At 53.4% G+C, this 14,944-nt stretch overlaps 1 protein-coding gene across 3 annotated transcripts; it reads right to left on the reverse strand.

Moving 5' to 3' along the window:
• Window positions 1–10,023: 10,023 nt before the first annotated feature.
• LAT (linker for activation of T cells) lies at window positions 10,024–14,521 on the reverse strand. 3 transcript variants are annotated; one of them, XM_010837246.1, is made up of 11 exons: window positions 14,111–14,521; window positions 13,891–13,918; window positions 13,732–13,766; window positions 13,405–13,474; window positions 13,207–13,271; window positions 12,938–13,115; window positions 12,767–12,867; window positions 10,950–11,012; window positions 10,656–10,718; window positions 10,454–10,528; window positions 10,024–10,288 (listed from the first exon to the last, which is right to left on the reverse strand). In XM_010837246.1, exons 1-10 carry the CDS (start codon window positions 14,211–14,213, stop codon window positions 10,470–10,472), a joined length of 765 nt encoding a protein of 254 aa, XP_010835548.1. In that variant the 5' UTR covers window positions 14,214–14,521; the 3' UTR covers window positions 10,024–10,288; window positions 10,454–10,469. The 3 variants fall into 3 exon arrangements, with proteins under 3 accessions (XP_010835548.1, XP_010835547.1, XP_010835546.1); XM_010837245.1 differs by having other exon boundaries at window positions 13,207–13,268; window positions 13,891–13,996; XM_010837244.1 differs by having other exon boundaries at window positions 13,891–13,996.
• Window positions 14,522–14,944: the final 423 nt, after the last annotated feature.

Below are 14,944 nucleotides of genomic sequence, written 5' to 3' on the forward strand. Positions count from 1 at the left end.
GAATCTCTGAACTAGTTCCTCAGGAAAATTTAAAAACCACTGATCTGCGTGGGTCCCATCGCCCCCAGTCAGCCGCTAGGTGTACTGAGGCCAGGAGCAGAGAAGGAGCTCCAAGTAAGGCCAGGGGAGAGCAGGAGTTAGGCCTGAAGGTGAGGCGCACCTCTCCCCAGTGTGGGCTCGGTGGGCACGGGAGAGGAAGCAGGCCACAGCCTATGACCCTTACTTTTGTGGTAGGAGCTATGAGTAGTGGGACACTGAAAGGCCCTGAACCCACTTCCAGTATGCGGAGAAACCTCTCCCTCACCTACCCCCACAGCCTGGGCACAAGTGTGGGGCCTGGGAGGGACCACTGAGGGTCAAGCTAGTGGCCTGCTGGCAGGGCTGGGAGTGTCTGAGCAGAGCCACTTGTGCTGAGACCTTCCCCTCACTTCCTGCTGGTTTTCCAAGCCCGCCTCGGCCCTCTGCCATGATCCTCTGGGCCTGGCTCCCCGTCTAGTGCTTCTCTTTGAAGCCAAGAGTCTCCCTTGGTTTCTGTTGCTTGTTGTCAGGAACTCTGCAGGATCTGGAGGGTCTCCCAAGCTGTGGGGCTTCCATCATCAGTCCTGTAGCCCCTTCAACAGCCGCTTGGGTCTCAGCTCTGCTACTGACTGGCTATGTGGTCTGTGAGAGGCAACCTCGGGCTCTGCCAGGCTGGGAGGGACATTGGCAGAGCAAGTAAAGGGCTCTCAGTCACTGACTGGCTCTGGGTTTCCTAAAACTCAGTTCTGAACCCACATTCAGGATCTTTACCATATCCAGAACTGCCTGGACTCAGTCTTCCCATTTTTCTTTAAAATGACTTCCTTTTAAAACTTAAATTCAGGGACTTCCCTGGTGGTCCAGTGGTTAGGACTCCATACAAGGGGTACTGTACTGCAAGGGGGTACAGGTTCATTCCCTGATTGGGGAACTAAGATCCCACAAGTTGCACAGCAGAGCCCAAACAAAACAAAACACTCAAATTCGTTTAAAAGTCAACTATGTGCTATATTCCTAAATGGAAAACCTGTATTAATTTCCTCAAACAAAAGGAAACCCTAAAAGATAAATCCATCAAAATCAAAATGATTAAATTCTATCCAGCTGTCTTCACAGGGCATGGAGCTTGAGGTTTCCTCTCACTGCAAAAGGGAGATCAGCAAGTGTCTAGGTTGGATGACATCATCGACTCAATGGATATGGGTTTGAGCAAATTCTGGGAGATAGTAAAGAACAGGGAAGCCAGCATGATATGGTCCATGGGGTCACAAAGAATCTGATGTGACCAAACAAAGCAAGTGTCTAAGGGTAATTAACAGCACCCAAAGAGCCTTTCTCCATAGCCATAATCAGAATTGAGGAGAAAATTACTCTCTTTCCCCAGGATTTAAGGTGAGTTGATGACGCTACTGAAGGAGGGCATGGCAGCCCACTCCAGTATTCTTGCCTGGGAAATCCCATGGACAGAGGAGCCTGGTGGGCAGCAGTCCATGGGGTTGCAAAAGAGTTGGACGTGACTTAGCGACTAAACAAGGACAATGTTGCCACTGTTTAAAACAGGTGCATATACGGTGAACCTAGACATTGGCAACGACCAGTCTAATCCAACCAGAGTCCTGTCACGTCAACAGTTCCTTCAGAGTGACCTTGGGCAGGTCGTTCAACTTCTCTGTGCCTCAGTTTCCCCCTCGCTAGAATAGGATAAATAACAGAACCCAATTCCTCAGGGTGCTGTGAGGATTAAAGCCGTGAATAGGAAAACCTGCGATGGAGAAAGGGTCGAGAAATCCCTTGAAATACATAAGCCCACCGCGTTATAGGCGGGACTCCTGAGGAGCAGGTAGGGGAATGGAGGAGCTCAGAGCATCTGGGAGCCCCCTTTCCTCAGCCCCTCACCAGCTCCAGCCAGCCTCACCCCACCCCACGCGCTCTCTCTACCCCTCACTCGCCCCACTTCCCGCCCCCAACCCCAAGCCCCTGCTCCAGCCAGGAGACTTGGTTGAATTCTCACAGGAACCCCGAGAGGGAGGCGGGTTCATCAGGCCCAGTCCCCAGAGGATAGGGCTGAGCCCCGAAGGGGTGACATAATTCCTGTCAGTCTCTGCCTGCAGCAGGGCCGGGAGGAAGACGCGGTGGATTCTGGGCTCCCCCATCCCCCATCCAGCCCGCGCCCCCCACATGCACTTTATCTCTAGGCAGCAGCAGCTGAGCCTCCTGGTATCTCTCTGATCCCCCAAATTTCCGGTTCCCCAAAGACAACTCAGGATGTGGGGAGGGAGGGGCAGGGAGAGGAGGAGGGAGACAGAGAACCAGAGAGAGAGAGAGAGACAGGGCAGAGAGACAGACGAGAGAGAACAGCTTCAAGACAGAAAAACAGATTGAGGCCCTCAGAGACGGAGACAGATAGTCAGACACGGGACAGGGACCCAGAGGCACCCAAGACGAGAGGAGACGGGAGGGCATAAGTGGAAAGTGGCAAGTGGCTCAGGGAGACAGGGGGCCGGAGTCAGAGCCTGGGGTTGGGTGTTGGGAGGGGACCCGGAAACAGAACGACAAGGCAGGCCTGAGAGTCAGTGGGAGAGAGTAAGAGGCACTCAGAGGCCCCTGCCAGGGCGCACGAGGAGGCAGACAGGGACCCCTAGCCTGGAGGCAGGAGGGGCTCCGGGTCCCCCTCTCACGCAGAGCTCAGAGGACTCCCAGCCCCCACAGGGCCACAGATAGTCCAAGTATCCACTCCTCAGGCTCACGTAGTCTGTGTGTCCTCAGTAAGAGGGACTCAGCTCAGGCCCAGCTGCTCACAGCCCTGCATCTCTCTTCTAGATTCAATTATTCATCTCCCCAGAGCTAGCAGCCCATTTGAAGTTCTGCCAGGGAGTGAGTTCTGAGTGGCCTTGTCTACCCGCTGAGAGACACAGGTGGACAGAGAGGCTGAGGGGGGATTTGGTGGGTACAGATGGAGGCACTCGGGAACAGGGGTTGCTTGGACCACTCGGTCAATCCCCTGCTTGGTCTGGCCACCTACCTGCCTTCTCTGAGCCTCAGTTTCCTCATTTGTAAAAGGGTGATAATGAGCAGAACTTACTCAGGGTCACAGAAGCCACCGAACATATGTGAAGTGTGTGGCATCTTGCGTGGCCTATGTCAGTGCCTGCAGGTGGGCCTTGTTGAAAGTCGATGATCCACAGCATCCTGTCTAGATGAGTCAGGGCCCTTTTATTTGCAAATGACAGAAACCCAGCTGGAGCGGAGCCAAGTGAGGGGTGGTTATTAACTCCTGTAACTGAGCAGTTCATGGGTGGCGCCAGTTTCAGGAACGAATGGATCCAGGACCTCAACCCACAGTCTCAGAAGCCTTTTTCCCCCTACCTGGCGCTGCTCACCTCTGTACTGCCTTCTCCCTCACAGGTGCCCTTCACATGGTGGCCCCTGGCAGCTCCAAGCCCACATCCTCCATGTTGAGGGGTCCCAGGAGAGAGAGAAAGAGACAGCCTTAGTTCCAAAAGTTTTAGCAAAAGTCCCTATGCCAATGATTTTTATAATTGCCTTTATTTATTTGGGTTGCACTGGTCTTCCTTGCTGTGAGCAGGTTTTCTCTAGTTGCATCAAGCGGGGGCTACTCTTTGTTGCGGTTCGCAGGTGTCTCATCACTGTGGCTTCTCTTGTGGAGCACAGGCTCTAGGCACACGGACTTCAGTAGTTGCAGGACTCGGGCTCAGTAGCTGTGGGGCCTGGGCTTAGTTGCTCTGCAGCAAGTGGAATCTTCCTGGACCAGGGATTGAACCCATGTCCCCTGCATTGGCAGCTGCATCCTTAACCACTAGACCACCCGGGAAGTCCTGCCAAGCAGAATTTATTCTCTGTGGAATTTCTCCTTTGCTTTGCCTCTCTCTTTTCACCTTCTGCACCAACTTTTAGGGGCTTCCCTGGTGGCTCAGACATGAACTTCTAATATGGCCTCCCTCCCTCCCTTCCAAAGTAGGCCCTGCTTTCATAAGTAACTTTGGGATTGCTATATGACCTGAAGCAAATCACTTAACTTCCCTGAGTCTATTTCTCTTCTCTACAAGAGGGGCTTCCTCATACCTTGTAGACAGGAGTGTTGTGAGACTCGGTGAAATCATGAGTGTGGTTCTCAAAAAATGTGAGAACCTCAAATGTGCGATGTCATCCCAACCACCATCTTCCCTTCTACCAGCAATAGCCCCTAATTTTCTTTCGGCCCCTTCCCCGTTGCCAATCCCTCAGAGAGGAACATAGGACCCAGGCCCAAATCAGTCAGTTTATGGCATTCTCCCAGCCAATGATTGGTTCAGGCAGCCTTGTATGTGTGTGCTAAGTTACTTCAGTCATATCTGATTCTTTGAGATCCCAAGGACTGTAGCCCGCCAGGCTCCTCTGTCCATGGGATTCTCCAAGCAAGAATACTAGAGTGGGTTGCCATTTCCTTCTCCAGGGCATCTTCCCGACCCAAGGATTGAACACACGTCTTTAACGTCTCCTGAATTGACAGGCAGGTTCTTTACCACTGGTGCCACCCGGGAAGACCAGGGAGTCTTGCGACCCAAGCTAAGGTCATTAGAGTAAGCTTACGGCTTTTGTTGGAGATGCTGGGACATCCCTCCCTTCCCCCCACACTGCCCCAAGGCTAGAAATTGGAAGGACATATTCCCTGCAGCTGCTCGAATTGTCACATGACCACAAGGGAGAGAAAACAAAATCAGTGGAGAAAGGAGAGATGAAGAGGAACTAGAAATTGGTGGTGATACTTAAGCCTCTGACTCCAGCCATACCTGAGTTCCAACCTTCTCAGCAACAAGGGATTCCATTCTTTTACTTTCAGGGACACCTTGTGGGGCTAGGGACCCCAGAATGAGAAGGTTTTAAAACTTAAGTTCAGGACTTCCCTGGTGGTCCAGTGGCTAAGACTCCTCACTCCCATCGCAGGGGGCCTGGATTCGATCCCTGGTCAGGGAATAGATCTCACCTGCTGCAACTGAAGATTCTGCATGTCACAGCTAAAAAGATTCCTGCATGCCACAACCAAGACCTGGCACAGCCAAATGAATAAATAAGTTCTTTTTTTAAAAATCATGCTTTAAGGAATTAGCCTCCAATTAAAATAAATAAATTTGTATTAAAAAAAAAAAAAAAAAAAACCCAAAACTTAAGTTCAACATCCTCAAAGATTCCCAAAGCCCAGAAATCTCGTGGCAGAGTTAGGATTCAAACTTCAGTCTCCTCACTTGTATTCCAGGGCTCTTGCCACCAAACTTGGTTCTTTTTCTGGAATTCTTTCTCATCAGCTCTAAGACTAATAATACCAAGTAAGTAAAGCAAAAGTTAAGAAAAATACAGAAGTATTTCCCTACAGGGTTGAGGAGGAAGATAGGCACAGGACAGATGGGTTACCAGCCATAAAGTGTGCACCCAGGTATCTCTGAGGGGTAGTTAGAAGGTGAAGAAAAAGGTGAGTTTCACACATTGATCACCAGCCCAGGCTGGCCTGATTGTGGCTGGGATTTGGTGGAAATGAGAGGAGCCATGGCTATCCACGAGCAATCGTTTTGTGGCAAGTGAAAGAAAGCCTGGCTCAAACTGGCTTAACTGGAAAAAAAAAAAAAAAGATAAACTCATCAAGGAGTAATGCCTTCAGGCACAATGGATCATTGGATCTGGGAGTTTATACAGCTATTAGGATTCAATTTTTCTGTTTTTATTTTGTGTTGACTCTGCTTTCCTCTCCGGAGTCTTCATTCTCAGGCAGGCTTCTTCCAAGTGGAAGCCTGCAAAAGCTCTAGTCTATGTCTTATGGGCTTAACACCCCCAGTGGACAACCTACTAGGAACTCTTCCCCATTAGTTCTACCCAAAGTCTCAGGAATGTGTCTCATTGGCCTAAATTTGGGCATGTGCCCTTCTATCAACCAATGACTGTGGTCAGGGGGTGGGATATAATGAATGATTGGCCAGTTCTGGGTCATAGGCACATCTAAGACTTCAATTCCACCTGAGCCACATAGACATTTCAAATCCAGGTGGCATCATTGAAAGAAGGCACGGATACAGACAAGGAAAAACAAAAGAGGTCTTCTGTAGACATTAAAAAGGTGGCCAGCAAAATGCTAATAATAACATTTTTTAAAGGTTCTGAAGTCAAATATATGTGGGGAGTACTAGGTTAGACAAAGAGTCACAGGAGCCCTCAGAGCCAGGAACTCATCAAAGTGCATCCGACCCTGCCAGAAGGATTCAGAGAAGGCGGTTTTCCCAAACTCTTCTGAATGCAGAATGCTTTCTTGAGAAGCTTCTCCCAGGATTTATGGGCCATACAGTGCATTTTGAGAAAAATGGGATTGCCCCAAGCTCTTTATTTATGGCTACACTGGGTCTTTGTTGCTGCATGCAGGCTTTCTCTAGTTGCAGAGAGTGGGGCTACCCTCCAGTTGAGGTGAGCAGGCTTCTCATTGCAGTGACTTCTCTTGTCGCAGAGCACAAGACTCTAGAGCACAGGTTCAATAGTTGTGGTGCACGGCTTAGTTCCTCTGTTGCATGTGGGATCTTCCCGGACCAGGGACTGAATCTGTGTCCCCTTCGTTGGCAAGTGGATTCTTAACCACTGGACCACCAGGGACGTCTCAGCCCAAGTTCTTGTAGCAGGCACTGACAATGCCTTGTCAGTCTGCACCTCCTCACCATTTCAGGGTGCAGTGGCCCACGCATCTGCCAGAACCTGCCTTCCTCTGTTCCAGGCTTGCTGGGGCCACGGAGCCCACTGTGTCCACACAGGTGGGAGGCCAGAAGTTCTAGAGAATAAACATCCCCGGCTTCTCCTGGAATTGCCCTCAGTGGTAACTGGTGGGAGATGTTGTCAAACACCTCAGCTCCCTCCCAGGGCAGCATGGCTCACACCCACCCACTACACTAGGCTCCCAGCCCGCCCCCGCTCCTCTCCTCACCAGGCTGTTGACTGCAGGGGAACTGGCTCTTTCATACACCCTTTGTTAGCTGCCATCTCTTTCCTATCTCACTTTCCTGTCATTGTTTTTGGGACCACCTCCCAAATAAACTATTTCACTGGGACCCCTGTCTCAAGGACTGCTTCTGACACTAAATCTAGAGAGCTGTTACCTCCTGATGGCCTTTTTTCTTTTATTATTTTTTAATGTTTAATTTTATGGTGGTGGTGGTTTAGTCACTAAGTCATGTCTGACTCTTGCAACCCCATGGACTGTAGCCCACCAGGTCCCTCTGTCTCCAGACAAGAATACTGGAGTGGGTTGCCATTCCCTTCTCCAGTGGACCTTATATATTTCTCTGACGGCCGGACTTCCCTTAAGACTTTTAATTATATTTGTTTTATATTTATTTGGCTGTGCCAGACCTTAGTTGCGGCATGCAGGCTCTTTAATCTTCCTTGCAGCACGAAGGATCGCTAGTTGCAGCACTTGGGGTCTTCCAGTTGAGGCATGGGGAATCTTAGCTGTGGCATGTGGGATCTAGTTTCTGGACCAGGGGTCAAACCCAGGCTCTCTGCATTGGGAACGTGGAGTTTTAATCATCAGGCAAGTCTGGACCATCAGGGAAGTCCCCAAACTCAGGAGAGTGGCTGTACACCTATGTATCAGAGCTTGCTTAAAAACAAGACATTATACATATCATGAAGGCCCTCTTGAACCCCTTCCCAGGAACCCTCCCACTCTGGCCTGTGGTAACAACCACTCTCATGAGTTTGGTATTCCTCATTCCTTTATCTTTTATTTTTTGACTGGGCTGAATAGCTTGTGGGATACTTAGTTCCCTGACCAGGGATTGAACCCAGGCCCACAGCTGTGAACGTATGGAACCTTAACCACTGGACCACCCGAGAATTCCCTCGTTTGCTGTCTTGGTATCTTTGCATATATGTGTATCCCTGGACAACATATACACATCTTTCATGTATCATTTTTAAGTTTATATAAATAAAACCATTTGTTTTCCTTTGCCCACTCCACATCCTGTTGGTGATATTCATCGGAGTTGACAGATGTTGCTCCAATCCAGTTTTCTCTGCTGGTGGGTTTCCACCGTGTCACTAGACTGTACCTCTGCTGCCCACTCCCCCAGTGACGGCCTCTGCCGTGTCCACTGTGGGCCATTACAATCTGCCCTGAGCCCCTGGGGCCCACTCCCTTAGCCCACGTGCTGGTTTGTCCAGGTTTATACCCAGGGATTTGCTAGGCAAGGGGACACACCGTCTTCTTGACAGATGCTGCTAGATGACCCTCAGGGTGACCGCACCAACATAACCTTTTGGTAAACTCTTTCTGTGCCTCAGCCCAGGCAGGAAGGTGCCTCTGCCCTTTAACGGCATTTGGAATTATTTCAGGTTTGGGTTGTTTCATTTATTTATTTATTTGGCTATGCCGCATGGCATGTGGGATGTTAGTTCCCAAACAGCTTGTGGTTATCTTAGTCCCTAGACTAAGGGATTGAACCCATACCCCCTGCAGAGAAAGTCCACAGTCTTAACCAGTGGCCTGCCAGGGAAGTCCCCCTCTGCCTTGTAACTACCTCCAAACCAAATGACTTAATGCCACCTGTTGACATCTAGCTTGTCAAGCCCCTCCCCAGACCTCCTTCCCCCACTTTTACAACGGGCCTCTCACAACCTCTCCGCCTGGGGCAGCCAGCAGCTAGTATAACACCCAGAGCAAAGGTGTTGCCAGCAATGATTCTGAAGACCAACAGGCAAACATCTCACCGTAGATTTGCCATTCTGGCTGTTTGCCTCTGGGCAAACTGCTTTTCCTCTCTGAGCCTGCATTTTCTCACCTGCAAAATGGGGATACGGGATAGGCACCTTCACTGACAACAGGGGCACGATGATGATAAAATAAGCCGGGAGATGCGACAGGCGCTCCACAGACGAGCTGTGACTAGCTATCACCTTTGGAGCCCACAGCTTTGCAAAGGATGCCAACGACTCTGCATCTCACTCAGGCCTACTCTGGTTGTGTAAGACAGAAACCCCCCCATCAAGCTGGTTGAAGGAAACTGGTCATTTATTGGCCCAAGTAACTGGCAGTCGGAGGGGATGTCTATCTTCAGCTTGGACTGGGTCCAAGCATTCTGACACCCCCAGGAAGCCAGCCCTGCCCATCTCCAGGCCGTCTCTCCCCTCCACGCTGGCTTCGTTCTCGGGAGACTCTCCAGGTGGGGGGGCTCCAGGGCCACGTTCTCCCTGCTCCACGACTGCCGTGAACAAGAAAGCTTCTCCTTCCTGATGCTTCTCACCCACGTCCAGCGCTGGGCCTCATTCTGACCAGGTTGTCACGTGCTTGCGCAGGGAAGCCAGTCACAACAACCAGGGTATCCACCAGACCCTGCGACTTGGAACAGGGTCTCAGAACAGCAATCGTAGAATCACCACTTGGGAGCTCCTTAGGAATGCAGAGTCCATCCAGGCTCCATCCCAGATTGACTGAATTTGAATCTGCATTTTAGCAAAACCCCCCCAAGTCATTTGTATATCCAAGCCTGAAGAAGACTGTGCTGCCCGTTAACATTTTCAGTCGCTTAGACAATTTTTTAAAGTTCTGTTTTATTAAGAACCACAAAAATTAAGAATTAAGAAGGTCCTCTGAGGTCAGTGAGTCAACTCCTTTGTTTTAAAGATGGAGAAACTGGGAGCCAGTGGGGAGGTCTTGCCCACCCAGTGCTTTCCCATACCCCCTTCTCCCATCATCACAGTCGTCGCCTGCCACTTCCAAGGACTATCTCGTGGGCAGATGTGTCTGAGCCCCAGGAGTGCCAGTCGGGGTCAGAAACAGCCTCACTCAGAAAGCAACGAATCCCAGGCTTCAGTGCAGTCACTCACACATACCTGGTCGGGACCCTTGGGAGCACGAAGGGCCTGTGAGAATGGAGATCCAGAAACACACATGCATTCACACAACCACACAAGCCTTCAGACACAGCCCACCCTCACCCTGACTCCGACCCACTGGCCAGCCAAAGCCAAGAGTACTGCAGACCGCACCAGCCTTTATTCTCTGACAGAGTAGGGCTGGGGCCGGGGTGGTTCACTCTCAGGCTGCGTCAGAAGGTGCAGAGTTCGGGGCCCACAGAGACTGGACCCCAAAGTGACAATAAGTTAGGGGGAAAATTCTCAGGCTTTTGTCAGGCCGCAGCCGGGGCAGGTTGCCAAGTGGGGCCCCGTAGAGCCACCGCCAGCCGCCCAGCTCAGCACTCCCAGGCGAGGCTGGTTCCAGATCAGGCACGGCCGCACACTGAAACACAAGAGGACAGGGAGATGGGGAGGGGCTGTGAGTCGGGGGAGATTGTCGGTGGGGGTCAGAGGGGGTCCCCAGAGTCAGACAGAGAGGGCTGAGAGGGTGGGAAGGGTCAAGGGCCTGCAGGCCCAGGGCAGGGCTGGGGCGGGCAGGGCCTCTCACCAGGCCCTCAGTTCAGCTATAGATTCTCGTAATCCGGAGCTTCCTCGTCCTCCACCTCCTGGGAATTCTGGGTGTCTGTGAGGGAAGGGGAGGCTGCTCTTCAGCTCATAAAGCGAACCCACCCCTATCTCCAAGGTGGCTCCCTCAGGGTCTGCCCCACCTCCCCCACCCCCTCCACACACACACACACACAGACACACACCAGGCTTGGTTTTCGCCCCGGGCTGCAGCTCCTGGGACACATTCACATATTCCCGACTCCCATCTGTGGGGACAGATCAGAAGGTGGGACAGCCACACCCAAAGGGGGACAGGTCACACGGAGGATGAGAGAGCAAGAGGTCACCCAGGCAGAGGGCGAGGGAGCCACGGGGGGCAGGGGACTGGAGACACCCACCCCAGGATGGCATGAGAGTAAGGATGGGGTAGGGGCAAGAGGGAGGGAGGGAGGGATGGCAGACCCCAGGAGGGCATCAGGAGGGCCCCCCACACTCACTCAGAGATGCGTCGGCACTCTCCTCACTCTCAGGAACATTCACGTAATCTTCCCCTGACTCCACTAGAGGAAAAGCATGGGTGCCCCGGGGACTGTTACCCAGACCCCCCAAACGCAGACACCCAAGACTTCCCACGTAACCAGCCCGAGACGCCTGCATACAGGAACCCCCACCACCACCCAGAGATCACGCCCACCATCAGCCCGGAGTGGTACAGAGAGGCTGGCCCTGTGACGCCCATGGCCATGGAGAGAACCTGGGCAACTTAACCAGAACTGATCAGAGAAAACAGAATTGTGGGAGGAGAGGCAACAGACCCCAGCACATCCCCCAGGCTGGCGAGCAGGGACACAGGGAGCAGCTCGGGGCGGTGGGGCTGGGCGACACGTGTGGAGAAGGAGACAGCACGCAAGGCTGGGTGGTGTCAGGGGCGTCATCAGCCCCATTGGCTCCTCCTCCTCAGCCAGGCGTGCCCTGACCCCCTCTCCTGTCCTCGTCCCTTCCTGGTGCCTCGCGCCATTGACGCCATCTTATTCTTTCAGGGGTTGACTTATTTTCTCCATGAGGCTGTGGACAAGCAGGTTTCAGAGCCAGAATGCCCAGGTTGAAGTCCAGCCTCAGCATTAACTAACCTCAGATGATCTACCTAACTTCTCCAGCCCTCGGTTTCGTAAAATAGGGTGAGGAACGGTACCCACCGCAGAGGGGTGTTGTGAAAATGTGAATTAAATAAAATAAGGTCTGTCATATAGTAAGTGCTGCCAATCTTCTGTTAAATACACAAATCATTGTACAGATGGGACAAATGAGAGGCAGGAGGGGAAGGGAGAAGCTCAAAAGCCCCTGGGAATTATGAGGTTTACTATTAATAAGTTGGTCGGGAAGATCCCCTGGAGAAGGAAATGGCAACACGCTCTAGGATTCTTGCCTGGGAAATCCCGTGGACAGAGGAGCCTTCTGGGCTAAGTCCACAGGGTTGCAAAAGAGTCGGACATGACTCAGTGACTAGATAACACCAAATACACATAAAACTCTTAGCAGCGCATGTACTAGGCCCTCAGTAATGTTAGCTGCCTTAATCACAACTTTATCTCATTAGCAGTGATTATTTCAGGGGCAACCAGTAAGTATGCTGGATGAATTGTGTGAGTGGATGGATGAACATGAGTGAGTGAATGAATGGATGAAAATAAGCACCTGGACAGATGGTTTGGGGCCCAAGAGAGAGGCCATGAGCTAGAGAGGATCTGGATGGCAAATAAAGTCAGGGTGTGGACACGATGGCACAGAGCAAGCATAGAAGGAAGAGAGTAACGGACACTGAAGATCACAAGACACTGATAAAAGCCTCCAAGAGGCAGGATGAAACCAAAACGAAGAGCGAAAAGTAGCCCAAAGGAAACTGAAACAGCACTGGAAGCAGAAGAAAACTTTCCAAAGAAACCCAAAAAAGACAGCTGATCATCACTATCCTTCAAGATTTGCAAGATGATATCGCCTTCATGAAACAAGAGAGGAGGCTCTGAGAAAGGAATATTCAGAAATGAGGGAAGAGCTTTTGGACAAGAAAGACAAAAGCTCGGAGTCAAAAGAAGAATAGAGTCAAGGAAATCTTGCAGACAATAAAGGCAAACGACAAAGAGGGAAGAGGAGAGAAAAGAAAAGAAGACTGGAGCCGGAAGTCCCCTAGCTGAAGGACAGGAGGGCTAGAAAGAGAGAAGCGAGAAGATGGAGGGCCGCAAGGATCCAGAAAGAGAGGGAAGACCCGAGGCGCCGCAGCACGGAGGGGCAGGGAGTGGTCAGACGGCCGACTCACTGGAGAAGGCGCTGTCTCGGAGGCCGGGTTTGCTGGACGCAGGAGCTGGTGAGACGGCGTTGCCAGTGCTGGTGGCCGGGTCCCTGTCAGGAAGCACCACCCTGCGGGAGTCAAGGGTCAGGTGAGCGAGCAGCCCTGGCCTCGGCCCCCACCTCCCGCCTGGCCACTCACAAGTAGCCCTCATTGTTATAGTCTTCTTCATAGTCATCTTCGTCTGCATCCTCACAGGCTGCCTCTGGGGGTGACCACACAGGGTCAGCGGAGCCCAGGATGGGTCTCAGCCGCCTCCCAGCTGGGGCCACAGGGGTTCCAGTCACACCCTCGTTCTCGTAGCTGGCCACGCTGTTGGCTGCAGAGAGAGCGCGAGAAGGAGACTGAGTCAGCTCAGAGGGGGCCTTTGCCCAGAGGCCCCAGCCCTGTGGGTCTCGCTCCACACTTACCACTATCTGAGTCCTGCCGGGACGATGCCATACAGTGGGAGCCTCCGAGGGGCTGCGGGGACCTTCTGGATGTCAAAGGTCAGAGGTCATGCTGGGATGGGGCTCTAAGGGGAGAGGGCTTGCAACAGGGCAAGAGGCCCCCAATCCGAGGAGGTGAGGGGGTAAAGGGGGGGATTTGGCAGGGGGAGCGGTACTTACGGGATGGGGAGCAGGTCTGGCTGGCTCGGGAGCGGATAGGGAGTGGTGGATGGCCGTGGGACGAGTGTGGCTGAGGACACAGTACCAAGCTGAAGGAATGACTCCACACCTCACGCCCCTACCCTGGATAAGGCCTCAAAGGGCAGACTGACCCCTGCCACCCCTGGGGCCCTGGAGAGGCCTGGGCAGAGGGACACCATCTCCCTCCCCACCCCCAGCTCAGGCCATGTGGGCGGCCACAGGGGGGAAATAGAACATAGGCACACGCTCTCCCAGGCCAGGGGACCCTCTCCCCGAACTCAAGGGAGGGGACACTCATGTACTCACGAGGCAGTTTGATCATGATGCTACTTGGGGTCAAACTGGCAGGAGAGACACAGCAGGTCAGCAGCTGGGAGAGGCCCTGGACCCCACCCCAGTCCCCCAGGGGCCCAGCCCCACACTGGGCGTTGAGGGAGTCGAACGGGGTCGACAGGGCGGACTCACCTATCGGAGACGGCAGTGTCATATGAGCCTGGGGAAGAGAAGGCCCGTGAGGCAGGAAAAGAGGGTGACGAGGGCAGAGGGTGATGGAGTATGGGGCTCTCAGCGTCTCCGCGTGCAAGAAAGAGTTACAGACAGTTAAAGGGAAAGAAGGGATCAGAGAATGGAGTGAGGATCCCTGGCATCGTCTGGGCATCTGGTCAACCCACCGGCACCCACTCACCTGGCAGCTCTCGGCAACGCACACACAGAGCCATCAGCAACACAGCCAAGAGAGGCAGCAGCAGGGGCCCCAGCACGTAGACAGCCGGGCTGACCGCCTCCATCTGCTTGGACCAGGCCCAGCTGCTTGCTGCACACCCCTCCACACAGAGAAGCAGCAGGGCAAGGGCCAGGCCGGGAAGGGTACCGGCGGCCAGCTGGGAGCCTAGTGGAGGCGGGGGTTCCTCTGGATCCCCTCCCCTCGCTGGGCTGAGCGGGCGTCAGCGCTGGCTCTGGAAGACCCTGGACCCCAGGGTGGTCAGGCCAGGGCCTGGGCTGGAGTCTGGGGCACCAGCCACCCCTACACAGACCCTGTGCCCCAGCCCTACCTGCCCCTCGCTCCACGCCCGCCTCTCCTCAGCGCCTGCCTGCCTGTGGCAGGAAGCTGTGGTGAGCGCCGGGTGAGGGCAGGAAATCATCGGGGCTCAGCCGGCTGCACCCGCCCCCTTCCCACCCCCACTCAGCCAGTGAGGAGGGGGAGGAGGCCACCTCAGGAGCCACCCTGGGCCCTCCAGAAGGGTCAGCTGGTCTCCCTGGCAAGGGGCAACTCATACTGGGGGGAGGAGGGAAAGATGTTTACAGGCTGGCCAGCGGCTGTGGCCTCCACAGCCATGGCTCACAGAGGCAGCAAGGAGAGGCTCCAACACCGGGAATTCTGAGGGGCCCCCGGTGTGCCCACCCCCACCTCGCCCAGGCCGGCCTGCTAAGGAGGGCGGGCTCTAGGGGAGACACGGGCATGACTCACGGTCACACAAAGCCAGCTCACTCCACCCCAATGCTCACCGGCCCAGAAGGA

The sequence above is a fragment of the Bison bison genome, unplaced genomic scaffold, assembly GCF_000754665.1.
Source record: "Bison bison bison isolate TAMUID 2011002044 unplaced genomic scaffold, Bison_UMD1.0 scf7180017864072, whole genome shotgun sequence".
Classification (NCBI taxonomy): domain Eukaryota; kingdom Metazoa; phylum Chordata; class Mammalia; order Artiodactyla; family Bovidae; genus Bison; species Bison bison.

Coding starts and splice junctions, on each gene's coding strand:
- LAT (XM_010837244.1), bottom strand. CDS start 14,213: ATGGAGGCGGTCAGCCCGGCTGTCTACGTGCTGGGGCCCCTGCTGCTG. Junction 13,767..13,890: donor GACACTGCCGTCTCCGATAG/GTGAGTCCGCCC, acceptor CTCTCCTGCCAG/TTTGACCCCAAGTAGCATCA. Junction 13,116..13,206: donor CCGGCAGGACTCAGATAGTG/GTAAGTGTGGAG, acceptor CTCTCTCTGCAG/CCAACAGCGTGGCCAGCTAC.